The sequence below is a fragment of the Magnolia sinica genome, chromosome 4, assembly GCF_029962835.1.
Source record: "Magnolia sinica isolate HGM2019 chromosome 4, MsV1, whole genome shotgun sequence".
In the NCBI taxonomy this organism is placed as follows: Eukaryota; Viridiplantae; Streptophyta; class Magnoliopsida; order Magnoliales; family Magnoliaceae; genus Magnolia; species Magnolia sinica.
This window is the reverse complement of record NC_080576.1, coordinates 7,920,707-7,947,877: the sequence shown is the minus strand read 5'-3', so window position 1 is coordinate 7,947,877 and position 27,171 is coordinate 7,920,707. Positions and strand designations below refer to the sequence as shown.

General features: G+C 42.7%; 2 protein-coding genes across 3 annotated transcripts; both read left to right on the top strand.

Moving 5' to 3' along the window:
- Positions 1 to 547: 547 nt before the first annotated feature.
- LOC131242325 (ABC transporter G family member 1-like) lies at positions 548 to 17,690 on the top strand. Its single transcript, XM_058240901.1, has 8 exons — positions 548 to 1,062; positions 12,786 to 12,865; positions 13,456 to 13,920; positions 14,981 to 15,067; positions 15,252 to 15,374; positions 15,889 to 16,083; positions 16,184 to 16,270; positions 16,705 to 17,690. The coding sequence occupies exons 1-8, from the start codon at positions 579 to 581 to the stop codon at positions 17,374 to 17,376; spliced, it is 2,193 nt and encodes a 730-aa protein (XP_058096884.1). The 5' UTR covers positions 548 to 578; the 3' UTR covers positions 17,377 to 17,690.
- Positions 17,691 to 23,493: 5,803 nt separating this feature from the next.
- LOC131242323 (small heat shock protein, chloroplastic) lies at positions 23,494 to 24,490 on the top strand. Of its 2 annotated transcripts, none has more exons than XM_058240898.1 (2): positions 23,494 to 23,821; positions 23,928 to 24,490. In XM_058240898.1, the coding sequence occupies exons 1-2, from the start codon at positions 23,605 to 23,607 to the stop codon at positions 24,335 to 24,337; spliced, it is 627 nt and encodes a 208-aa protein (XP_058096881.1). In that variant the 5' UTR covers positions 23,494 to 23,604; the 3' UTR covers positions 24,338 to 24,490. The 2 variants fall into 2 exon arrangements, with proteins under 2 accessions (XP_058096881.1, XP_058096882.1); XM_058240899.1 differs by having other exon boundaries at positions 23,504 to 23,818.
- Positions 24,491 to 27,171: the final 2,681 nt, after the last annotated feature.

Below are 27,171 nucleotides of genomic sequence, written 5' to 3'. Positions count from 1 at the left end.
TATGAGGATAATTTCGTGATAAAGTTGAAAAAAAAAAATTAAATAGAAATACAAGATTTTCAATATGAATACAATGTCATAGCCTGATTGGTCAGTGACGTCATGGCCTAATTGATCAGTCCTAGGATTGCAATATTTTTCAAAATCAGTGACGTCATGGCGTAATTGATCAGTCCTAGGATTGCAATATTTTTCAAAATCGCTGTAATATTTATGGCTCTGCTTCCACAAGCCTTTAAATGCCGACATATTTCGCTTGCCACCACTCACTCACTCTCTCTCTCTCTCTCTCTCGCTTACCACCACTCACTCTCTCTCTCTCTCTCTCTCTCTCTCTCTCTCTCTCTCTCTCTCTCTCTCTCTCTCTCTCTCTCTCTCTCTCTCTCTCTCTCTCTCTCTCTCTCTCTCACTCTCTCTCTCTCTCTCTCTCTCTCTCTCTCTCTCTCTCTCTCTCTCTCTCTCTCTCTCGCTTACCACCACTCACCCACTCTCTCTCTCTCTCTCGCTTACCACCACTCTCTCTCTCTCTCTCTCTCTCTCTCTCTCTCTCTCTCTCTCTTTTGGAGTCTCAAAATAACATGGCTTCTATGGCTACTGTGGATATTAAACAAACGGATGGCATTCTGTCCCATGATGACATATCCCCTGACGTAGAAGGCTTCTTCCCTTTAAGTGCTTCTTCTCTTTCTCCTCAACTTGGAGCTAGCACGTCCGGGCCCGTATATAGGGGGCCATCGTCCTTACAAGTAGATATGGAAATCAAGGAGAGTACTAGGGAAGTAAGAACAGTGGCAGAGCTACCAATACAAGAGATGAATGCAACGATGACGTTGCCAGCCAAAGAAGAGATAAAATGGGGTAAGTGGGACGGCGTTGGACTTGGGTCGGAAGAGCCTGGCATTTTCTTGACATGGGAGGATCTTTGGGTGACGGTTTCGAATGGAAAAGATGGCTGTCGGGCGATTCTTCAAGGCCTCACAGGCTATTCTCAGCCTGGTGAGGTTTTGGCCATCATGGGTCCCTCTGGTTGCGGCAAGTCCACACTTCTCGATGCATTAGCAGGTAATTGTAATTCGGATTTTATAGCTTTGGCTTTGTAATCCTAATTCTCTAGCTTCTTCTTTTTAATCTTTAATAAGCGAAAATGTTTGCATGACTACGGTCATGAGTCATAGGGAGGTGTGGCTATTCATCGAGGTGGATGGATGACTTCATTGGGATAAGATCCACCCTATACATCAAGTATTCCACCCCACGTTAGGCTTCGACATGGATTTCCTGCGAAAGGCTAACTGGGTGGACAGAATGATGTTTGTGAGCTCGCAAAACGGATGGACAGGATGGAGTTCCTGTGTGAGCCCACCATGATGTTTGTAAGAAATACACCCTGTCCATCCGTTTTGCGAGCTCATTTCAGGACGTGTGAAAAAAAACGAGTCGGATCTAAAACGCAAGTGGACCACACGAGAGGAAACAGTGGGGATTGAACGGCCAGTACTGTTGAAACATTCAAAAGGGTTACGGTGTTTTGTATCAGGCTCTTTTTTGGGGGAGCCTAGTAAAGTTTCAACAGTAGGCATTCTTTCCCAAGTTTTTTCTCTCGTTGCCCATTTGAGTTTTGGTTCCACCTCATTTCTTTGCTGCATCTCCTAAAATGAGCTTGAAAAACTGATGGACGGAGTGGATTTCTAACAAACATCACCGTGGCCCCACCTAACTTTCCGCGCAGGATCTTTCCGGAAAGGCTTTGGCAGGAAATCGGCGTCCGTTAGGCTTTGATCCCAAACATCACATTGATCCAAAAACGCAAGCAAGCCTCATCCAGAGACGACATAAAATCTGGCTCAACCTCAAAATTCACATGGTGTGGTTCACCTGAGTATTTAAGTAGCATTAGTTTTTGACGCAGGGGAGGACGTGAGGTCGAGCACCGTCTTCCTCAAGAGGATAACTATTCCGAATCCACGGAACTTCTCTGGACTCCTCACAGAGACTTCTCGAATCCACGAGGAAGGAAGCAGGAAATAAAAAGAAATTCTAATAAATTCGAATTTGATTAATGAATGAATAAAAACGAGTTCACAACCCTTTAAATAGGGGTACCAAGCAATGGGAAAGAAATTAGAATCAAACTACAACTAAAACTCCTAGAATTCGCGACTTGCTATCAATAGTAAACTTACTACTATTTACAATTTATAGACGGTCGTGATGTCTACTAATGCGCAAGGTTTTCGGCCAAAAATAGTAAGTGTCCTATTTGGCTTCACCAAACCGTTCTCCTAATTATTCTAAGCTCTTTTCACGTTGGGCACAACTCCTAAAGCCTGACGGATGAAGAGTTATAAGCAAACTAAAACTTACTATTTATAGTAAAAACGAAATTAAAACAGGGAAATGACCGTCGATCCAGGGGTTTTTCGCAATTTCGGGCATGGCAACCTGGCATAGCGGGGTTGGTTGGCTAAAGTAGCTCGTTGTACCCCAAAATCATATATTTTACGTCAGGTAACTCATTCCGGATTGCGAGATACGTCCGATCTAAGGTCCGACGGTCTGGATCACTTCTGTCGTCGACCGGACCTTTTCTGATCCATCTTGGCCATGAAACTGTCCGCGACCTGCTCTACATCAGTTTTGGACTCTTATCTCCATCTTGTTGAGAAGAGTCATACACAGCCAAAGGTACGCCTTTCATCCCAACCCTGCATTGTAGTGTGGCCCACCTGAGGCTTGGACCAACTCAATTATTTATTTCTAGGCAAGATAAAGTAATGCACCTAATAGATGGCGTAGATCTTCTGCACGTTCTCCCTGCATGGAGCTTGGCTAATTGTTGGCACGCTCTAGGCAAGGACTTTGTGGAAAAGAGCTACACTACTTGTCTTAGTTTCCATCCTTTAAAAATGTGGCTACTTATGCTCCTCACATTGCGGACCAATGCACGGCTATCTAGACCTCTAAATAGTAGGCCCATCATGGATCTGATCAATCAGTCTCAGTCATTAACTAGTAAATGGATAGTTAAAAGGTGACGCAGGGATGAACGTGATGACGATAACTACTCCGAATCCACGAAGCTTCTCTGAACTCCTCATAGAGACTTCTCGAATCCACGAGGAAAGAAAGCAAGAAATATAAATAAATTCTAATAAATTCGAAATTTATTAATTGATGAATAAAAATGAGTTCACAACCCTTTAAATAAGGGTACCAAGCAATGGAAAAAAATCAGAATCAAACTACAACTCAAACTCCTAGAATCTGCGACTTACTATAAATAGTAAACTTACTATTTATAGAAGGTCGTGATGTCTACTAGTACGCAAGGTTTTTGGCCAAAAATAGTAAGTGTCCTATTTGGCTTCACCAAACCATTCTCTTAATTATTCTAAGCTCTTTTCACGTTGGGCGCAACTCCCAAAGCCCGACGGATGAAGAGTTACAATCAAACTAAAACTTACTATTTAAAGTAAAAACGGAATTAAAACAGGGAAACGACCGTCGATCCAGGGGTTTTTCGAATTCTGGGCTGCGTAACCCGGTATAGCAGGGTTGGTTGGCTAAAGTAGTTCGTTCTACCCCAAATTCATATATTTTACATCAGATAACTCATTCCGGATTGCAAGATACACCCGATCTAAGGTCCGACGGTCCAGATCACTTTTGTCGTCGACCGAGCCTTTTCTGATCCATCTTGGCCATGAAACTGTCCGCGACCCGCTCTACATCAGTCCCCTCCACTTCAAAAGAACTCGTCCTCGAGTTCTTATCCTGCTCTGGTTCATGATACTCGGTCAAGTCCGCGATGTTGAAAGTCCGTGAGATCGCCATGTCATCTGGAAGATCAACAACATAAGCATTGTCATTGATCTTTCGAATGATTGGGACGGGTCCAATCTTCTTATTTTTCAATTTGTTGTACGTTCCGGTCGGAAATCTCTCTTTGCATAGATGGACCATAACGCGGTCACCCATCTCGAACATTTTTTGTCACCGATGCTTGTCTGCTTGTTCCTTGTACTTTTCGTTCGAAGCATGTAGCTTGGTCTGCACTTCTGCATGGATGCCCATGATCTTGTCTGCCATATGTTCTGCTGCAATGCTCGTGCCTGGGTACTTGGGCAGAGGGACCAAGTCAAGTGTGTGGCGAGGTGCTCGTCCGTAGATAATTTGGAACAGTGATCTCCCTGTCGAGCGGTTCACCATGTTATTGAATGCAAACTCTTCTTAAGATAAAGCCAACTCCCATCGCTTCAGTTTTTCTCCTAAAATACAGCGAAAGAGGTTTCCCAACATACGATTCATAACTTCGGTTTGCCCATCAGTCTGTGGGTGGTAAGCACTACTGAATTGAAGTCGTGTATCGAATCGATTCCATAAAGTCCGCCAAAAGTGGCTAATGAACTTCATGTCACGATCGAAAGTAATGGTCTTAGGGACCCCGTGTAGCCGTACAACCTCCCTAAAAAATAAATTCGCCACGTGTGTAGCATTGAGGGTCTTCTTGCATGGGATAAAGTGCGTCATCTTGAAGAAACGATCTACCACCACGAACACCGAATCCATGACGCGTTGTGTTCGTGGGAGACCAAGCACGAAGTCCATTGATAAATCTTCCCAAGGACCGTCAGGCACAGGTAACGGAGTGTAGAGGCCCGTATTCTGAGATTGCCCCTTAGAAGTCTGACAAACATGACAACGTTGTACAATTTTTTCCACATTGCGTACTAATTGCGGCCAGTAATATCGCTCTTCCACAAGAGCTCGCGTCTTGTCTCGCCCCAGGTGTCCACCGAGGCCACCTCTATGTAGCTCTTGAATAATCTGCTCCCTCAGAGAACTTTGGGGGATGCATAATTGATTCCCTTTGAAGAGAAAATCGTCTTATATATGAAGGTCACTGGGGTGACCTTTTTGGCACTTCATCCAAGAATCTTTGAAGTCCTCATCCTCAGCATACAACTCCTTGAGACGGTCGAAGCCAACCACCTCGTTGCTCATCGTAATAAGTAGTGATGCACGACGGCTAAGTGTATCAGCCACCTTGTTCTGCTGCCCTGACTTGTGCCTCAGAACGAACGTGAATTCCTGTAAAAACGCAACCCATCTAGTATGCACACGATTTATGTTAGTCTAACTATTAATAAACTTTAATGCTTGATGGTCAGTGTACAAAACAAACTCTCTTTGAATCAGATAATGTCGCCAATGTCGCAGCGCTTGAACAACTACGTACAACTCAAGCTCATAAGTCGATCACTTCTTTCGGGCTTCGCTGAGCTTCTCGCTGTAGAAGGCTACCGGCCTACCTTCCTATGATAATACTCCTCCAATTTCGACGTATGAAGTGTCACACTCAACCTCAAATAATTTGTCCAAATTAGGAAGCACCAATACCAGTGTTGTAGACAAACGATGCTTGATCTCATAAAAGCTCTTGTTAGCTTTATCGGTTCACCGGAACAGTCCTTTTTTCATGCAATCTGTTATAGGCGTGACTATGGTGCTAAAATCTCGCACAAATCGACAATAGAAAGTCGCCAACCCGTGAAAACTCCTCACCTCATGAATGTTTGTCAGGATCGGCCATTCCCTAATAGCTCGCACATTTTCATTGTCCACACGAATGCCTGTGGACGTTACAAAAAATCTTAGAAACAACAGGCTGTCAGTTAAAAAACTACACTTCTTCAAGTGAGGTACAACTTGTTAATTTGTAGGACCTGCAGCACCTGCTTAAGATGTTTCCTATGCTCCACCTCATCCTGGCTATATATCAATATGTCATCAAATTATACTACCACAAATCGGCCAGTGACCAATTTTAGAATTGATTCATCAAACGCATAAAAGTACTTGGTGCGTTCGATAGGCTGAAGGGCATGACTAGCTACTCATACAACCCTTCTTTGGTCTTGAATGTCGTTTTCCACTCATTACCGGGTCGAATACGAATCTGATGGTACCCGCTCCTTAAATCTAGTTTAGAGAATACCTTGGCACCTTCTAATATATCGAGCATGTTATCCAACCATGGTATTGGGAACCAATATTTGACGGTAATTTTTTGATTGTCTAGTTGTCAACACACATGTGCCAGCTTCCATCTTTTTTGGCGTTAATAATGCTGATACGACACATGGGTTCATGCTCTCTCTCAAGAGACCCTTACAGATCAATTCCTCCACTTACCCCTGAAGTATCTCACACTCCTTCGGACTCATCCGATAATAAAGGCGATTGGGCAGGCTAGCCCCAGGGACGAGGTCTATGTGATGTTAGATGTCCCTCATGGGGGGCAATCCATCAGGTAAATCCTCAGGCCAGACTTCTTTGAATTCGTTTAACAACAGTCTTAAACTTGAAGGGATGTTTGAGGGTTCCTCTTCCTCACCCTTTACCACTGCGGTGTATACGTCGCCGGTTTCCTTAGATTCATCCATGAAATCCCGAATGGTTAAGAGGGAACTCCCCTCCACTTTAGAGGCTTCAGGGTGGTTCTCTGGTATCATAGGGGCAAGGATTATTTTTCGAATATCCTTGACGAATACGTAAACATTATCTCATCCCCGATGGGTCGCATCACGGTCCGACTGCCAGAGTCGACTGAGTAACATATGACAAGCTTCCATATCGACCACGTCACAAAGTATTTGATCCTTATAATTTTTGCCAATTGAAAACGAGATAGTGCATTATTCAGTTACCTTGGTCTCATTCACCCTTTTTATCCAGCGAATTGAGTACGGGGAAGGACGTTTCATCGTTGGTAGCCGCAACTTGTCCATCATCACTCTCGAGACGATGTTCTCGCTACTACCACTATCTATGATCACATCATGGACCTTCCCATTGAAGGTGTACCGAGTACGAAATATATTGTGTCGCTGTGAATGTAATTCCTTTCGTGAGGCATACAATAATCGCCTCACAACTAGAAATTTGCCATGATCCTCGCCCGTCACTTCATCGCCACCTGCTATTTCTTTAGTAGTTTGTTCATGTTCATCAAAGCGATGGTCTTCTTCTGCGGCCTCATCTTCAGTGCCCCCTTCGTTTATAGTCAAGTGTGCTGTGGAACATTGAGGACAAGTGTTTGATAAGTGGCCTGGTTGGCCACAACGGTAACAATTGTTTGACCTTGGCCGAGCATAAGGATTTGTAATCTTACTCGGACCCGCTGTTGTGAGTACTGCACGTTAAGGTCTGGATGAACCGCTTCCCGTATCACGGTTTGCGGTTGTAGGAAATTGAGGTACTGGGTCTTTTTCTCGTAGCAGCACTGGATCCTGCGTGGGACCCGTCATGGGGGGTCGAGTTGAAGGATATGGACGAGCAGGAGCTCTTGCAAGTTATGTTTCTGCCTTACCCGCCAATTGAACTGCTTCATCCACGGTTTCGATTGAGTACATCTGAACTCGGTCCTAAATTGTCGGTCGCAACCCACCTATAAATCGTGCCACCTTCTATGACTCAGATTTTGACAGATCGTTTTGTGTAGCCAACCGTTGGAATGCTTCAGTGTAATCTGTGACGATTCGATTTTCTTGTTTACAATTTTGATATTGCTGGAATAATATCTGCTCATAATCACTGGGGAGAAATTATGATTGAAGAAGATGTCTCGTTCGTGGCCATGATGAGATGGGCGCCTTGTTCTGGCGGGCTCGTGAGAGTTGTAATTGTTCCAACCATGCAGAAGCACCAGATTTTAATTTAAACGCTACCAATTTTTCCCTTTTATAATCTGGCACGTCCATGTAATCAAAATATCTTTCTACTTCGGCTAGCCAATTGAGAAAATTTTTTATACGTAATAAACCGTTAAAACTAAGAAGTTCAGCCTTACCTCGATAGTCTCTCTCAGCACGATCTAGATGATCACCTCCATGGATTAGTCGTCGGGCAAAACTCTCATTAAGGTCCTCGTCGTTAGAACTTAAATCATTTGGTGCAGCCCTACGGTTTGCCACTGATAGTGATCTACGAAAATCAGGGTTGCGTCATACAGCAACTATAGGTGGTGGAGCCACCATGGGTGGGAGAGCAACCAAAGGTGGTGGAGCACCGCCTAAGGCTCGGGGCGGAAGTAGCGCATCCGCAAGACGGTCGAGACTTACCTACAGCCTTTGCATAGTCAACTAACTCTCCCGGTAGAAAGCTTCCATTTTTTTCGAAAGATAACAAATCCCTGGATCATCGTCCACGGGATTTTGATTCATACCTTCATTGTTTGTCATCGGCTCGAGAGGAATCCTCGCTCTGATACCAATTGATGCAGGGATGAATGTGATGAGGATAACTACTCCGAATATACGGAGCTTCTCTGGACTCCTCACAGAGACTTCTCGAATCCACGAGGAAAGAAAGTAGAAAATAGAAATAAATTCTAATAAATTCAAAATTGATTAATTGATGAATAAAAATGATTTCACAACCCTTTAAATAGGGGTACCAAGCAATGGGAAAGAAATCAGAATCAAACTACAACTCAAACTCCTAGAATCCGCAACTTACTATAAATAGTAAACTTACTATTTATAGACGGTCGTGATGTCTACTAGTGCACAAGGTTTTTGGCAAAAAATAGTAAGTGTTCTATTTGGCTTCACCAAACCATTCTCCTAATTATTCTAAGCTCTTTTCACATTGGGCGCAACTCCTAAAGCCCGACGGATGAAGAGTTATAATCAAATTAAAACTTACTATTTATAGTAAAAACGGAATTAAAACAGGGAAACAACCGTCGATCTAGGGGTTTTTCACAATTCCGAGCTACGTTACCCGTTGTAGCAGGATTGGTTGGCTAAAGTAGCTCGTTCTACTCCAAAATCATATATTTTACGTCAAATAACTTATTCCGAATTGCGAGATACGCCCGATCTAAGGTCCGACGGTCCAGATCACTTTTGTCATCAACCGGGCCTTTTCTGATCCATCTTGGCCATGTAACTGTCCGCGACCCGTTCTACATCAAAATTAAAATGATGAGTGGACCAATTTTAGAGGGGAAAAATATAAATAAATCAAAGGTATAATATTATCTTGTCAGTGATATTTTGTCAGCTATAGGCTGCACTCAACAGTTAGCATTTGTTTGTGGCCTGTCAATGAGCAGAGGGATGCTAGATGAGGAAGTGGAAAGTTCTGTGGGGCCCACTAGATGAGGAAGTGGAAAGTATACCACACAGTAGCATTTGTTCTGTGGTTTATAACAGCGCGCGTCTGCGGTGGATCCCACAGATGTGGGTGAGACCTGATTGTGGGGCTTACAGTGATGTATGTGCCTTCCTTAAATCCACACTGTCCAACTATTTCGACATTTTCGGGTGTGAAACCAAAAATAAATCTGACCCAAATTTTAGGTGGACCACGCCACAGAAACCGTCCTGATTGAATCCCCACCATTAAAAAATTCATGGATTCCACCGAGAAGGTTTATTTGCCATCCAACCTGTTGATAGGGTCAGAAAGATCCAGATGAAGAAACCACATAAATATCATCTTGATCCAAAGCTTTTGTGGCCCACAAGAAGTTTTTAATGGTCAATTACCACCATTTCCTGTACTATGGTCCATCTGAGATTTGGATGTCTTATTCTTGAATTATGCCCTAAAATAAGATTTCAATACAAATGGACGGTGTGGATGTAGTAAGATACATCACCGTGGGCCCACACTCAGGGGTCCCACCCACCTAGGTGGATCGGGGGATCCACAGCCGCGCCCTTCACAACATCGTTAAGACAGGAGTCGTGATAGATGCTGGTGCACATGAAATCCTCCCGAGCATAAAGTATCCAGCCTTTCATTGGTTGAAAGAATCCGTTACTTTTACCGTGGACCACAGATTGGGCAGTGGGGCATGGACCGTTCACTGTGGGGCCCACAATTATTGGTGGCTGGGACATAAGCGGATTGCCTACTGAGTACGCTATAACGTACGGAGTAATTCTGTAGGGCCCACTGTGATGTATGTGTCTTATCCACGCCCTCCATTTTACCAGCTTCTTTCACGGCATGACTCAAAATTGAAGTATATACAAAACTTAAGTGGACCACACTACAGGAAAATAGTCTGAATTGAATGCTTCTATTGAAAACTTCTTGGGGCAACAAATGTTGTAGACCGACCTAATATTTGTGTTTTCCCTTCATCCACTTATCCGTGACCTTATGAACAGGCTGAATGACAAATAAACATCATTGTGGGCCTCAGTAAGGTTTGAACATACATGCTTTAATATTAGGCTCATGCCTTAAAATGAACTGAAAAAATGAATGGACCGCATGGACAAGACATACGCATTCAGGCTGGCCCACAAGGTTTACTCAATATGTTGTAGTGTAATGGTGTGCCACCACACCCATGTTGACATGGCAAAGTTCCGTGAGACCGCCATGATGTATTATATATTTATACCATTCATCTATTTTGCAGGTAATTTGGGGCATGAGCTCAAAAACGAGAGTCCAAAAACAAGCCAGATAGAAACCTCAAGTGGACCACACCACATAAAGCAGTGGGTACTGTGACACCCATTGTTAAAACCTTCCTAGGCCCCACCATGATATTTATTTGCCATCCAACTTGTTCATAAGGTCACATTGACATGGATGAAGGGAAAACACAAATATCATCATCCAAAACTTCGGTGGCCACCAAGAAGTTTTCACTGGTGGCCGTTCAATCCCCACTGCAATCTTTGGTGTGATCCACTTTAAGGTTGGATATGCCTCAAGTTTGGGCTCATGCCCTAAAATGGCTTGCAAAATGGATTAATGGTGTGGATATAACACATATCATGATGGGGCATATAGAACTTTGCCACAGTGTGGTGTGGTGTTATATGATGTGGTCCATCTCAGCTTTGGATCAGCCTCATTTTTTGGTCCATGCGCTAATATAATCTCAAAAAATGGGTAGATGGAGTGGATATAACACATATCATGGTGAGGTCGACAGAACAAGGTGACATCAGCACACCACTGGGATGTAACGGTAACATTTGCTCTCCGTGAGAATTGCCATGGGCCAAAGAATTAGATCAATTCATGAATCAGGTGAGCCGCACGGTGGGAAATAGTTGAGGTAGAACACAAGCTTGAACTCGTGTGCAGCTCTAATGATGTGTTGATGCCATTTGACCTGTTCATCAGATGCATTCGAGCTCCAAAAACCAGCTCAACTCGTCTCGGTTCGAAGTTAGATTTAGACAGAGTCAAGCTGGTTTTTGGAGCTCGAAAAAATTTCAAGTCGAGTTTGAGCATGCTCGAGCTCAGCTCGGCTCGGATCGAACCTCAACTCAAATTGACTCGGATCAAATCGGCTCTGTGACTTGGTTATTTTGATATTGACGTTGCTCACCAAGTGTTTGATGAAATGACTCAACAAAGTGTTGTTTTGAGTGCATATATTCTCCGCAGGATGGGTTGGTGGCGAGGAAGGAATAGATATGAAACAAATCACTACAAAAAATAAAAACTTTACATTAAAAAACTATCCTCATATCTTGATTTTAATGCTGCCCACCAAGTGTTTTGTTTGATGAAATGCCTATAAACTGTTGTTACTATTTTGCATTCTATAAAAAATTGAAGATACACTTTATATGTTTGAGAAAATGTTGCACAAAGCTTGAACTAGCCCAAGTTGCTGACTGAACTGAGCTGAGCCAGCCAGTCAGACTTGAGGACCGTGCCAAGTTCAAGTTCGGGTTAGCTACACATCATATTAGCCTCATATAAGTAAAATATTTTCACTTGTCTTTTGATGAGAACGTTTCCATGGAATCATTATTTCCTCATGTGTTTGTGTGCAAATGTTTATGTACATACGCATAACCTAAATACCAATTTGGATATTTCATTCATTCTATAATTATTTAGGGCTGCTATCCAAAAATCACAACTGTTGTCTCAGCCTCTGAGAATGCTTATCATTTTATCTAATCTTAATTAATGAAGGGAATTAAGGTAATTGAATAAGGGAAATGCTACCATCTCCACCTTCACCTGAAAGCCTTTGATTCAGACAGCATAGCCAATTATGAATCTGGACGGTCCATTCAATCATACAATTGAGAGCAAGATATGGTGCAAAAATCACTCCACTCAGATAATCCTAACCCTTTGAATATGGTAGTTCTATACAATCGTCCATCTTATGAGGTATAGATATGATGGTTAGCACCATAAAACCAAATGCAGGTATATTTTGTTTTCCTGCTGAATTCTAACTATCCATTTTCATGATATTAATTAGATGATGAGTATCATGATTTTTGCAACATGACTTGCTCTGTACTGGTATGAATTTATTTTTCCCCGCACACATTCTCACACTCCCACGCACACTCTCCCACTCACACTAAAGTGGAATTTCACCACAATGGATACTCAAACCCATGACCTCATGTTGAAACTATTGTGAGTGTATGACTAAGGTATGAGTAAAAAGCTTGAGGAACCCAACTTAGAGCCAAATGCATAGATAAATGGAACCTCCTAGTCTAGACTCAGCCCAAACCCAACCCAAGCCGAGTTTATTTGGACTTTTGATCTGACCCAAAGTCCACCTATGTTCTCATTGTTCATTTTGGGGGCTGAAATAAACACACAATTATTAAATGGCTTGAGCCTTTTTCTACCCACGTCCTGACCCCAATGGCTGGCCCAAATTCCAACTACGTGCTCATTGTTCATTTTTGGGGCTGGAGAGAGAGATTAAATTCGATTTTTTGATGGAAACTCTCAAGTCACTAATTAACACCCAATTGCAGGGAGATTAGGTGGTAACACCCGGCAATCAGGAGACATCCTAATCAACGGCCGAAAGCAAACACTTGCATTTGGGACCTCAGTAAGTAAACCAGTCATTCAAACCAGGAAAAATGCTCCAGAGCTCCCACAGTAATATGGTGCTCTTAGTTGCATCTTCAACTATCCACTTGGTCCATCTGAACTGTCCATTAAGTCCAAAACACATTTCATAAGCTATCATACCCCAAAAAAAAAAAGAAAAAAAAGCTACTGATCTGATGATCCAGTCCAATTTTTATTCGACCTTATTTTCCAGGCCATGGATTGGATAGTTACAATTGCCTAGCAAAAGTGATTCTTTAGAATCATAAGCAATCCATATGATGGGCCCTAACAAATAGTTGGATCATAAATTATCTTAACCAACCATACTAAAAATCATTGATTGAATACTTCACATCTGTCAGATCGGTGTGATATTTTCATGACGTACCATGAAATGTTCATTGAACCTAATGAACAGTCTAGATCAATGGATTGGACTAACTTTCCTAATGCAACTATGAGCACGGGAGCATCTACCTCGAACTAGTTATATAATCAGATGTGAATTTTTAAAAAAGTACAGGGCACAATGCAAATCAGTACTAGTTATCTTTTGTAAACAAGGTCATTTGTTTCTTAATTCAGGCTTATGTGACTCAAGATGATTCTCTAATGACGACGTTGACGGTTAGAGAAGCCGTGTATTACTCAGCTCAGCTCCAACTTCCTGACTCCATGCTAAAATCCGAGAAGAAGGAGAGAGCGGAGACAATGATAAAAGAGATGGGATTGCAAGATGCTATGAACACGAGGATTGGAGGGTGGGCCACCAAAGGACTTAGTGGGGGCCAGAAGAGGAGGGTCAGCATTTGCATAGAGATGTTAACACGCCCGAAGCTACTGTTCCTGGATGAGCCGACAAGCGGGCTCGATAGCGCGGCGTCGTACCATGTCATGAGTCGGATCGTGAGCCTTGCTAGACAAGGTGGGAGGACCATCATCGCATCCATCCATCAGCCTAGCAGCGAAGTGTTTGAGCTCTTTCACAATCTCTGCCTTCTCTCTTCTGGTAGAACAGTTTATTTTGGCCCTGCTTCGGAAGCTAATGAGGTATCTAACTTGTTTTTCATTGTTTGCCTTGGAATCCTCACCTTTGGTAGGGACAATCTGGAATGCAATATGCCCAGTCTCCTCCGTACACGTGTATGGTAAATGGTGGTCAGAATGTTATATGGGCCATGGTGCCAAAGTCATATTGATTGGACAATCGCTGACCAATCTGTTGCTTGCAGAAGAAAACTTGTGTTTTTAAGCATTTATGTTTGCGCCACTGATTGGCTGGTTAGGATTCATAGTAATTCCTAGCCCATAACAAATCTGGATCAATCCTAAATATTAGAAATTTGGATCTAATACTACTGTTAATCCTATGCTTTGTGGAAGCATATTCAGCAAAAACAGAACAATCAAATTAGAATCAACCTATCAAGTAATCACAAACTCACGATTTTACATGGAAAATCTTTCGGGAGAAACTACGGCACAAAGCGCAAAGGTCTCCTTTATAATAGAAACTTTCAAGTTACACCATTTTCCTTCTCTAATTACAGAAGTAATCTGTTCTCCCCTTGCAATGCACACCCCTAGGAAAATCCCTAGTCCTTAAGAAAAAATCCATTTCCAATCCCTTACATGTGTAGAAAACCCTCTAACATTGTAAAACATTTGCCCTATGAGAGAAAATACTTGTCTTCACCAGCTCTAATCGAATCAGGACTTAAATATCCTAACTTATGCAAAACTGCATAGTTGGGTCAGCAACATTTGGTCGGACCGAACTCATTTTCTGTCCGCCGACAGATTCTTGCTCTGCTAATGACTTCTAACGGAGAAATCCCGCACTCTGTAGGTCGGACCGAACCTAATTAGGTCCAACTACCAGACCCCTTCTTCAACTCTAAGACAGTGTAAAATCGAAGGCATCTGCACAACAAACACTAAACGGATCTTCTTTATTTTATTTAATTAGTAAACTAAAGATGTGGTTTTTTTTTTCATTAATTAGCATCACTAATAATGAATCTAGACTTTCCAGATTTTTCTGTACCTTTTTTATTTGATCTTTGAAGAGTACTGAGCAGAAGTTGTTGATTATCCGACTCACTGGCAGTTTTTCGCATTGAATGGCTTTCCATGCCCATCTTTGAGGAACCCTTCTGATCACTTCCTCAAAACAATCAACAAAGACTTTGATGAGGTCAGCGCAAAAATGACTCTCTCTCTCTCTCTCTCTCTCTCTCTCTCTCTCTCTCTCTCTCTCTCTCTCTCTCTCTCTCTCTCTCACTCTCTCTCTGTTCTTATTATTATAATTCAGTGTCTCAAATGGAATGTCTAACTCACAAGATTTTAAAACCTCTAATCTCTTCATTTTGGTAAATTAGGACATTGAACAAGGCCCCGGTACAAAGTCAACTGCCGAAGTCATCAACGTCCTCGTGAAATCATATAAGTCATCCCTCACCTGTAAACAAGTATCACAGCGGGTCACCCAGATACATAAAATGGTAAGTTAGCAATCAAGTCAATCAGCTCTACCGTGGTTACTTCTGTGGTGGTGGTTGCTGCTGCTTTCATCGTTACTACATTGGTGTTGGGATCCAATAGACAACCTTAACATTCTGTTGAGAAACCATGACAGGCGAGGCTTGATCTCCTCTTCATTTATGTTAATAAAACAATGCAGATTGCAAATTCATCTCATTCTTGGTTCGAATTCTTATGTGGGCCACCTATAATCCCCAATAACAATTGAAACCATGATCTGATGATAAAAGCCACTGGAAATGATCAAAAAAGGGATAGGAGTCCTACTCCATAGTCTCCACACTCCTACAAACGCCATTCTTACCAGGACTCCAGGCAAACGATAAGCATGGAAGGTTTAGCCATCCCTTATCATGCCGTATACCTACGACTCTCGCGTGCTTATTTATTGAAGATTCAACAACTGGATTCAATTTGGTTTCATCAAAACCGTGATCTATGATGAACCCACTAGGCCTAACCATTGTTTTGTAGGAAGGAGGAGCTTTGCAGAAGAAAGGAAGCCAAGCAAGCTTCCTCATGCAGAGCCTTGTCCTCACAAGAAGGTCCTTTGTGAACAAGAAGAGGGATTTGGGCTACTACTGGCTGCGTCTCGTAATATACATTGCAATGTGTATCTGTCTTGGTGCTATCTACTACGACATTGGTGATGATGTTGGATCTATTCAGGTGAGATGGTGAAATGACTCATTTTTATGATTTTTCCTTCATCCCTCACCTGTAATGCAAGGATTTTATCTGATCTACAACAACATTTTGAGTTTTGCAGGCTAGAGGTTCAATGCTTTTATTTGTAGCTGCATTCATGACTTTCATAACAATTGGCGGATTCCCTTCCTTTGTGGAGGACATGAAGGTTAGCAGATGTTTAGAAACTTCATTAGTGTGTTTGGATGCACTATCTGATTGAATTATGATTATTGGATTGATAAAGTGGAAATGGCCAAATTGCAATTTCCCCCCATGCAGTTACCAGTCTCCAAATTGCAGTTATGTTTGTTCAAACTCCAAAGGAATGGAAATGCAATTTAAGGCCTACTTACATTATGATTTTTTAGCAGTTCTTGGGCTGTGGGTGTCTCGAATTTGAGTTCTTGTCCCAATTAGTAACTCTGGTCTGGCTTCTATTTTACTTCTTTGCTCATTTGGTAATTATCTCATCCTTGGGCTGATCAACTAATTGGTTTGAAATCGAATTCGATTGCACATCCAAACACAGCCCTAGGCATAAATTCGTTTATTGCTTATTTACGAATCCTGTTCTTCTTTTCCAAATGGCTGCATTTACAGATATTTGAACGGGAGAGATTGAATGGCCACTACGGCGTGAGCGCATTCGTTGTAGGCAACACACTTTCTTCCATTCCTTACTTGATTCTTGTATCATTGATCCCTGGATCCATTGCTTACTTCATGGTGGGCCTTCAGAGAGGAGTTGATAATTTTGTATTCTTCTCTCTCATGTTATTTGTGTGCATGATGTTGGTCGAAGGCCTGATGATGATCGTTGCAAGTATCGTCCCAGATTTCCTCATGGGCATAATAACTGGTGCTGGGATCCAAGCAGTGATGATCTTGAGTGGCGGCTTCTTCCGGTTGCCGAATGATCTTCCAAAGATCTTCTGGAGATACCCAATGTACCACATTGCATTCCACAAGTATGCCAATCAAGGATTATACAAGAATGAGTTTATGGGCCTGACATTCCCCAACAACCAAGAAGGTGGGCCACCCAGAATCACTGGGGATGAGATCTTGAGAAACATCTGGCAGGTTGAGATGGGCTACTCCAAGTGGGTCGATCTTGCTATCTTAATTGGGATGGTGGTTTTATATACGTTGATGTTCTTGGGTATTTTGAAGGTGATCGAGAAGGGAAAGCCGATGTTGAGAGCGATGCTTTCAGTTACTTCCACGCAAACATTGCAGGTGATGGAGCAGCCCTGTACTCCCACACGTTGATGCAATTTCTTCCATGGAGGTGATTGGATGAACGAAGGAATCAGAAGATCAGAAAATAATAATAGTAAAGATCTGCGCCCCTGTGGTGTTGATGTTATGTCTGATGGGAAATTATAATAAGCTTTTTTTGTGAATTTGGTTTGAATATTTCAAGGAGTTTGTTCCATTTGTTGGCTTTTTTTTTCCTTTGGTTTGAGTTTGGTGGGCCATAGATCATGTATGGTGATTTAGAATGTTGATCTGATGGAGCTTTGGTTGGGTAATCGAATCATTGGTGACCCGCAAGAAAGATATAAGAGGAGGAATCTTTGATACTCTGGTCTGATGGATAATACGCATGAATGCGTAAAAGTAATTCAAATCAAACCGTCCACAAAAAGGGTCATTGGTAACTAAAAGTCAAGATTGTTCGAATTATCTTACAATAGGATTGGTGATTGGTGGACGTTGATTGGACAGTTAGAAATGAAAGATATGTTCCACAATTTAGTTGGTTTAATTCGAGTTCATGTATGTTGTGAGTACAAGCATCATTTGTTGCCAAAGTATCGAATTACTCAAAATTTAGTCACGTACTTAACTCAAGAAACGCAGGTCCTCTGTTTGGATGGCTAGGATCGTTCAATCAGTATGTTTCTGCAGATGATGGGCCATCCATGATGAGACTGCCCGTACAAGCAGCCCAAAAAATCGTTGTACACGTGCCCCACCTATGCATATAAGGAGCTGCAAATAGGGGTGGCATTGGGCTAGGTTTCGACCTAAACCCATACCATAATAGGCCTGACCCAGCCTGAGGCCCTAGCTAGAACATAGCTAGAGCTGGGGCAACGAGTCAAGTCAGACTGAGTTAGGGCTGACTCGACTCGATCCAATTTTGAAATAGGCCTGACTCAAACTCAACTTGACTTGGTACCGAGTCTAGTATGCTTGACCTGATCTGAGTCCGGGTTTGGCCTGAGCTAATCCAGACCAAGTCGATTCAAGTTGGCAGATCTGAGTCCGGGTCTGGCCTGAACTAATCCGGACCGAATCCGACCCGGTGAAACGTACCGAGTCGATTCAAGTTGGCACCGAATTGGATCGAGAGATGAGAGAGGGAGGGAGTGGAGAGGAGAGAGAGAGGAGAAGGTGGAGTACTCGAATTCAAGTCGAGTTGCGTTTCGGATTGAGTCGAGTCTAACCGGATCGAGTTTCGAATCGAGTTGGATCAAATTACTGGGTAACTCAGACTTGACTCAATTTGAGTTCGTATTGAGCGAAGCCTACTCAATTTGGACTGACTCACCTTTTCAGTTCGGATCGAGTCGAGTCTGAACAAATCAAAAGAGTCGAGTCAGGCGAGTCGAGTTGTCCTGTGCCCAACTCTAGCCCTAGCTTATTCTGAACTTGGTATGGGTCTAGCCCAGCAGGCCCAAGCAGGAGCCCAGAAAATTAGTTTTTGATTTCTGTGATTTTTTCGTGGAAGTGATGCATTTTTTAAGGTAATAAAAGTTAAATAATTTATTTTATGACCATGCATTTATATTTTTAAATGTATTCATTAATTTGTAATAAAATATTTTCTGATATTTTATTTTCAACAAGATTCACACAATATCACGGGACAAAATTCAAAATATTAAAAACTCTCAAGAAATTCTCAGGCAGATAAATTGATGAGATCCAGGCTTGACACTATGGTGGACACATAGCAGCAGATGAACCCAACCTGATTTTAACGGTCCTGGTCTAATTTTTAGGACCCATGAAGAAATATTCAAGCCTAGGTCATGCCTTTTGGGTGAGTCCTGGCTAACTTCAAGTCTAGTCAGGTTTGATTTAGATCCATTAATCTAGACCATGTGTGTCAAAGGGGCATATAGGTGTAGCATAAATGATCTACTGGGGGGGCTTGACAAAGTAAATGCTCCTATTTGCCAACTTGCTTGAAAATCTAAGAGCCCTTTGGCACCTCTAGCATTCTAAAACAATCTTAGGTTGTTTCTAAACTCATAGAATAAACAAGAATACAATATCACCCTCCTTGCTTCTCCACATCAAAAGTGAGACCCACGTGGTGGATAGTAGACGTTGAAGGTGAGCCCACACAATGGACAATTGGCATCAAAGATAGGACCCACATGACAAATAACCCATATTGAAGGTAGGTCATACACAATAGATGGTCCACATCAAAGCTGAGACCCACATGATGGATGGTGGACGTTGAAAGTGGGCCCACAATGAATTACTCATATTAAAGGTGGGGCCCTATAAGATAGATGGTCCACATGAAGGTGGGCCCACATTATGGATGGTTCACATCAAAGATGGGCCCTACATGATGGAAGGCTCGCATCAAAGTGTGGCTTTGCATAATGGATGGTCCAATCAAGTGGGCCTTACCTAATTAACTGTCCATGTCCAAAGTCTAGCATGATGGATGGCGTATATCCAAGGTAGCTCACATCGAAGATGTGCCCCACGTGATGGTCAATTGATATTAAAAAGTAAGCTCCACGTGATGGATGGCCCACATCAAAGGTGGGCCTATATGAAGGATGCTCCACATTAAAGGTGGGTGAATGGATGGTGGACATCAAAGGTTGGCCTCACTTGATGGGCAACCCACCTGAAAATGGTCCCATCTTTAAGTTGCACGTTCATTTTAATTGGATGAGTTTATCCATCCAATCAATAGCCAAAAAACAAATTCTATAATGGTCATAATAGTATAAATGAGAGCAACTAAAAAATAAAACTCCTATTTAAATGTTTTATTAATTGTGCTTATTTAAAAGTAAGAACTTTTTTTAATAAAAAAAATGATTTTATAAAAAATTTATTATAAAATAAAATCTAGAATAAAGAAATTTTAATTCACTATTTCTTATTAAAGTAATCTTTATTAAATTAGATAAAAGTTGTCAAATAGACCATAAATTTAATTGATTTTTACTGCAAAATTCCTTTTAAAATGAGATTTTACCAAATAAAGCCTTGCAACTCATATTATCTGGAAGTACTTTTTCAGAGGTGAATGTATGACACTGCCCTCTATTTTATAAAGAGAGAATTGCAAATCGCAGGGCGCAGCCATACACCTAACATCTAACCGGATGATGTAAACCAACACTATTATTAGATGAACCAAAATTACGGATGATCCAATCATAAGTAGGTAATCCATAAAAATAATATAATAGCACTCAAAACATCCAAATTCAATTGCAGTTCATTTGATAATTTGATCGGCCTAATTATTTGTTCGAGTGACCACCATGGTGGGGTCCATATGTTGGATGGGTGGTAGATTTCACACATACCATTTGGGGGCCCCACAAGTCACAATTTTTACTACTTAAAAATTAATAATAAATAAATAAATAATTAGATGAAAGAATTCTTATTATTTCCTCTCTTAAAGGCACATTTTATGATTTAAAGTTGTTTGGTTAGCCTTTTTTGGCTCTTGAACTGCACAAAAAATAAACAAAGAAGACTCTAACTTGTGCCGAGGGCCCTTCGATGCCTAAGTTAGGAATTTTAGTGTAGTTAAGTATCGAGGGTTTAAGGTTAGAGATTATGCATACCTCTCACTATTAGAAATGCTCTTATTTATAGTTGGAGAGAGGTGATAGCATAGAGGGCGTCCGTCCCTGTTTTGGCGAGGGTAGAATTCTAATAGGATTTTGAGTTTACACGCGATGAATCCTTCTAGATCTTCGGCTAGGATATCGAGGAGAACCGTGTCGAAGCTGGTTCCCGCGATCTTCGGTGCGAATCGCGAGCCAATCGGATGTTGGTTAGGTCGGGCTTAACCGACCCGGGGTGGTTTGGCCTAGTTCTCTTGAGATCGCATCATTATCGAGGGTGGCAAGATTGTAAATCCAAGGTGGGTGATCTCTTTCAGATGGTCCTCTGGCTCGCCAAGGTCGGGTTCTTCATATTCGTTGAGGTCGGGCTCGGCTTAATGTTGGGGTCAAGCTCGACCTGGTGCTGAGGTCAAACTTTCTTTCTAATTGACCAAGAGGTGAGTGTTGGACCGTTGGGTCACGCCTGTTGCCGTTGGAATAGTTGACCTGGCCTAATGATGATAAGCCGACATATTTTTTCCATAACACAAGTCATGAAGAAACTTATTTGGTAAAACATGAACCGAAGATTTTTGCGGTAGAAATTTACAGATTTAAATGTTGGAAAGTGTGCAGAAGATGTACTAGAACCGAATCAATTCGGCCCGGTATGGATGCATGGACCGGTTAGACCTGAACCCGACGTGTGGACAGCCCTGCGCTTAAGCCTAGGTCTGCCTCTGCCCGAAAATCCAAACAACTAAATTATAAATAATTACCAATATTCCCGAATCATTTTCTTATTGGCACCGCGTCTACGAGCTTTTAACCGGGTTGGGCTTTGGCACACGGCCGTTTGGTCCAACGGGCCTGGGTGACTCCGACGCGTTTCTACACTATGATTAGTGGGCCATACACATTGGAGTGGAACCGCCACGTTTATTGCCATAAATGCTAAGTGATAGCCACGGAGGCAAAACGAACAGCTAATGAAGGCCAGATGTGGCCACGTCGCTCCGAAAAGCGACAGGCCCTCCCAAACATTACTTTTCTCTTGCATGTGAAGGCTCTTCCGAATGAACATGATCCGTCTCTTAACCGTACACGTCGCTGTAGGGTCACGGCCGACCGTGCATCTAGTCACCCCTCCCATACATGATAAATTATCTTAAACTGGACGGATTGAAAAATCTTAGCCGTCTGATGAGTGGCTTTCAAAGAAAACGGGGAAACATGACTGTTGTAAACCGTTGAGATTCAACTAAAACAATGTAGTGGATGTCATGGTCCCATGAATCTTAATTTTTTTAATTTGGTACATCCGTGATAAGGCCCGTTAAATAAACGGTTCCAATTACCTGGACCTGCGCAATGCGTAGCCGTAGCTCCGATTCGGATTGCGTACTGAGTTACCCTGTAGGCTCCTATCGTACTGAGTAAACTCTGTTGGGCCCACCGTAAATGTATATAATCTATCCACACTGTCCATCCATTTTTTCATTTTATTTTAGCGGTTGAGCCCAAAATTTAATTATACACAAAGATCAAATGGACCATACCATAGGAAACAGTTGGAATAATGATTTCCACCGTTGAAACCTTTTTAGGGCCCACGGTAATGTTTATTTCTCATCAAACCTATTCATACGATCACACAGACATGGATGAAGGGGAAAAAACAAGTACAAGCTTGATCCAACACTTTTGTTGTCCCCAAGAAATTTTCAACGGTAGATATTCAATTCACACTGTTCCTGTGGTGTGGTCCACTTGAGGTTTATATATACTTAATTTTTATTCTGAAGCTATAAAATTATCTGGAAAAATGGATGGATGGAGTAGATAAAATGCATAAATCACGGTGGGCCCCACAGAATTTACTCAGTACGTTTAGGGTACCGAGTTACTCAGTACGCTATCCGCTTCCCCGCAGCTCCACATATTCCGGTTATTGCGTAGTGAGTAACTCACTAAGCTTAGCGTACTGAGTAAAGTCCGTGAGGTCTATCATGATTTATGTATTCTATCCGATCTGTCCATCCATTTTAACAGATAATTTTAGGGCTAGAACCCAAAAATGGGGTATATGTAATGTTCAAATGGACCACACTACAGGAAACATTTGAATTGAACATCTACCGTTGAAATTTTCTTGGAGACGACAGAAGTTTTGTATCAAGATTATATTTGTGTTTTCCCTTCATCCATGTCTGTATGATCATATGAACAGGTTGGATGACAAATAAGCATCACTATGGGGCCTAGAAAGGTTTCAACGGTGGAAATCATTATCCCCAGTGTTTCCACTGGTATGATCCACTTGATCTTTGAATACGGTTCAATTTTGGGCTCAAGCCCTTAAATTAGATGGAAAAACAGATGGACCGCGTAGATGGACCACATACATTCAAGGTTGGCGTAACCGAGTTTACTCAGTACGATAAGAGCGTACTGAGTTCCCATTTCGTTACACGCGATCTGCCAAATCATCACCCCCTTCTCTTCTGCTATACTCTCGAACATTCTACAGTCGTCTCGCGCCTTTCCCAACTTGCCCTCCAAGAAAAAGATCTAGAACCCTCTACCATCTATATAAACCCCATTTCCCCCCCTCGTATGACAAAAGCAAGCAAAACCCTACTTGAAATCTCTCTGTGCACAAGAATCCGTCATGGCCGCCGTGCTCGCTTCCAAAAGAGCCCTCTCTTCCAACCTCCTCCACAGGCTCATCTCCCCCGTCCGTTCCATTTCTGCCGCTCCCTCACCCGTCCGATCTTTCAACACTAATGCCCAGATGCGCGACACTGAGGACGAGCGCAGCATCGACATCGATCGCCGCTCCGATCAGACATCCCTCTCTCCTCGCCGCAGCGATTTCTTCTCAGGTAGTAGTAACGTCTCGCTCCCTTCATCCTCCAAATTCCTAATAAGCCAAACGCGAAAAATGCAAAACGCAATCTGATCGGATTTTATTTTATTTTTTAAAATTTGCAGATGTGCTGGATCCGTTCTTTCCGTCTCGGAGCTTGAGCCAGGTGCTGAACCTGATGGACCAGATGATGGAGAATCCCTTCTCGGCGATGTCGAGAGGCGGAGCGTGGAGGGGATGGGATGCGAAGGAAGATGACGACGCGCTGTACCTGAGGATCGATATGCCAGGGCTTGGGAAGGAGAACGTTAGCGTTACGGCAGAGCAGAATACGTTGATAATAAGAGGAGAAGTAGAGAAGGAGACGGAAGGCGAAGATAGCGTGAGGAGGTACAGCTCTAGGATCGATCTGCCTCCGCATCTTTACAACATGGAAGGAATAAAGGCGGAGATGAAGAATGGGGTTCTTAGGGTTGTGGTTTCGAAGGTGAAGGAAGAAGAGAGGAAGGACGTCTTCCAAGTGAAAATCGAGTGATGAAATCAGCTTCTTTTGTTTTTTCGAATGGTTTTCTCTGACTTTTTCCGTCTGTTCTCAATCTTCCGTAGGGTTTTAGTGGTGGGTGTTAGTGTCAAATGTGTGAGTTCCGGTGTAGTTGTTACAAAATGCGAAGCGTTTAGCTGTTCTATACTTTCTAATCTTTTATCAGCGTTGATCATCTGTCTTGTTGGTGTTGTACATTTGCCATCCAAGTCGTGCATTACGTGAGACTAGCTATGATCAGGTGTGGCCCACATGATGGTTGGATTGGATCGTCTTGATTCTTAAGGCATCTAGCTTTCGCGGCAGGGCGACTCTGCAGCTGGGGCGACTCCTGGGATGATGGATTTGTGAAGGATCCGGGCTCTATACGATAGAGCGGCACGAATCATTAACGGGTTTGATGACGGTGACCCATACGCAAACATGCGGCTGGCGTCCCACGCCCGTGTTGCTTTGCTGTGGCCCACCTGAATTCTGGATCTCCCTGATTTCTTGCTTCTCTTTTTATCTATATCTTTCTTTTTTTTTCTCGGGTCTATGAGCTTTGTGGGGTCACCGTGACATGTGGGACATCGACACCGGTGGAACGGACAGGCCAATCTGGAATTCATGTGAGCCACACTCACCCACACCATCTAAAATAATATGAAATAACGCCTAAAACATTTAAAAGCATGAAATTGGGTAACTAGTCGTCCAAGTGGAACGTATAATAGGTAGGACATACAATGGATGGCTGGATGCCTATGTCAATGAAATTCGGTGTGAGAACTCATTCAATTGGGACATGATGAATGGCTGGATGTCCGAACCATATCTTAATGGGGCCTACACCAAACAATTAGGAAGCTTTCAATGGGCGGGCAAGTCTTAACCATGATCTCAGTGGACACTAGGAAGGTTTCAACGGGTGGAAATTATGTTGTCTGTGGTGTGGCCCACCTTAGGCATGGATTAGCCTGATTTTTAGGCCTAAAGCCATCCAGAAAGGGTACATCCGATTGATGGTGTGGATTCCAGGTTCCGGTCTGCTTATTCCACAGCCAGTGATGTGGCCGGTTTGGATTGTTCTACAGCTGTGACATGTGTACGGTTGAAGAGTTGGGGGACCGTTTAGATGGTTCTGAAGTAAGGAGAATATGATTTACAAAGCCCAAGCTGCTCATTACAGGGCCGCGAGTCCCAGTGGCTCAATACGTCGATCACATAAACGGTGTAGATACAGACGCGTCGATACTTGCACGTATAACCAGACCATTGCCTTACGCCTCACTAGTTCGGAAAGTCCCTGGCAGTCAAATGATCAAATATATGAAATGCTCCCATCTGAAAAGGTATCCGCACCATCCAGGAGTCCCATTTATACAACCCCATCAGCTGGAATTTCTGTGCTCTCATTACCGGTCTGAAGCCTGTTGGAGCGGGACAACTAAACTCCGTCATGAAAATCTCATCTCTAACATATGCTAGGGCGTATGGCCCTTGATGGAGTGGGACAGCAGAACATGATCCGTCGGTGGTCCTTGATGGAGTGAGACGGCAGATGAGGATCCGATTAGTATGGTCCTTGACAGTGGATGTTCAACCATCTGATGTGTATGGTCCTTGACAGTGGGTATATATACAAGATGCACAATCAAACTGCCATTTGGTGGGTCCCACCGCCAACCAAGGATCTATGGCCCTCATCTAATGTTTTTTTTTTGTTTTTTTTTTTATTATTTATTTTTTTTTTTTTAAACCTTCACCATGATACCGGCTTGATTACACACGATCGATCACCAGAGCACAGCGTTTTGGGCCATGATCTTTGGACTTCAGCTGCTCCGTTAATTTCATTTGCCTGCTTCGCTGACCAAGCCAATTCATTGCATACCCTACTGTTTATTGTACATTGGAATATGCAACCGTCTGATCAACGGCGCATGCAGTCACGGGAGGTAATCTGTCACATTCAAAGGGCAAAGTTCATTCATCAGAGAGTCGCAGCAGCAAATGGGACAGAACCCATGGTTCAACTGGCCTGACACACTTTAAAGGTGGGCGTGGGCCAAGATAAATGAGTAGCAGGTTGGGCTCAGGCTGTAAAATGTGACCTGTTTAAATAAATGGGTCCGGCTTCGATTGAAGCCTTCCTGACCTGACCGTCCAATATTGGTTATCGATGGGCTAGGCTATTTGACACATCACAACCCGACCGGCCCAAAACCTTAGATAGACAAAGTAGAAAGCAAGTGTAGGCATATAAATATGATGCATGATGCATGTAAGAATTCTCATTTCCCATATTTCCTTGTTGGGTCGTGCCAGGTCAGGTCAGGTCAGGTCAGTCCAGGTTAATTTAATTACAATTATATGGGCTGGTTCCGATTGGGCTAATGCATGATGATTTGGGCCACATCTTAATTGAGCTACAGGTCGGCTTCAGGGTAGAATTCATGGCCGTTTATTAAATGGGTAGGCTTTGGTTGACCCCGACCTATCGCCAACCCTATCAGTAAGGCCCACGATTTGGACAGTTGTCATGACAGTGTTGGTCGTGGTATGGGTTGCAGTATTTCCTTCATGAGGATCGCTAGTATATAGTTCTGGTTGTAGAACTGCTGCATGCAGCTCCCCATTGTAAATGTGGCAAAGATGGTATTGATTGGGTCTGTTGATCGAGTGGGCCATCACGCAGATAGGCAATTAACCTGAAAGCAAGAGAAGTGGACTCAGGTAGAGATTCAATCATTCGCCTGCCAAAAGGAACGGTTATCTCAGAACAGTGTCAAATTTTTTAGGCCGTTCATCAAGCGGGACCACTGTGACTAAGCCCGGATCTGAAA

Bases quoted from the DNA above. Each gene is read 5' to 3' on its own strand.
- LOC131242325 (XM_058240901.1), top strand. From the start codon at position 579: ATGGCTTCTATGGCTACTGTGGATATTAAACAAACGGATGGCATTCTG. The intron at 1,063-12,785 runs GTAATTGTAATT...ACCCAATTGCAG, and splicing joins ACTTCTCGATGCATTAGCAG to GGAGATTAGGTGGTAACACC. The intron at 12,866-13,455 runs GTAAGTAAACCA...TTCTTAATTCAG, and splicing joins CACTTGCATTTGGGACCTCA to GCTTATGTGACTCAAGATGA.
- LOC131242323 (XM_058240898.1), top strand. From the start codon at position 23,605: ATGGCCGCCGTGCTCGCTTCCAAAAGAGCCCTCTCTTCCAACCTCCTC. The intron at 23,822-23,927 runs GTAGTAACGTCT...TAAAATTTGCAG, and splicing joins CAGCGATTTCTTCTCAGGTA to ATGTGCTGGATCCGTTCTTT.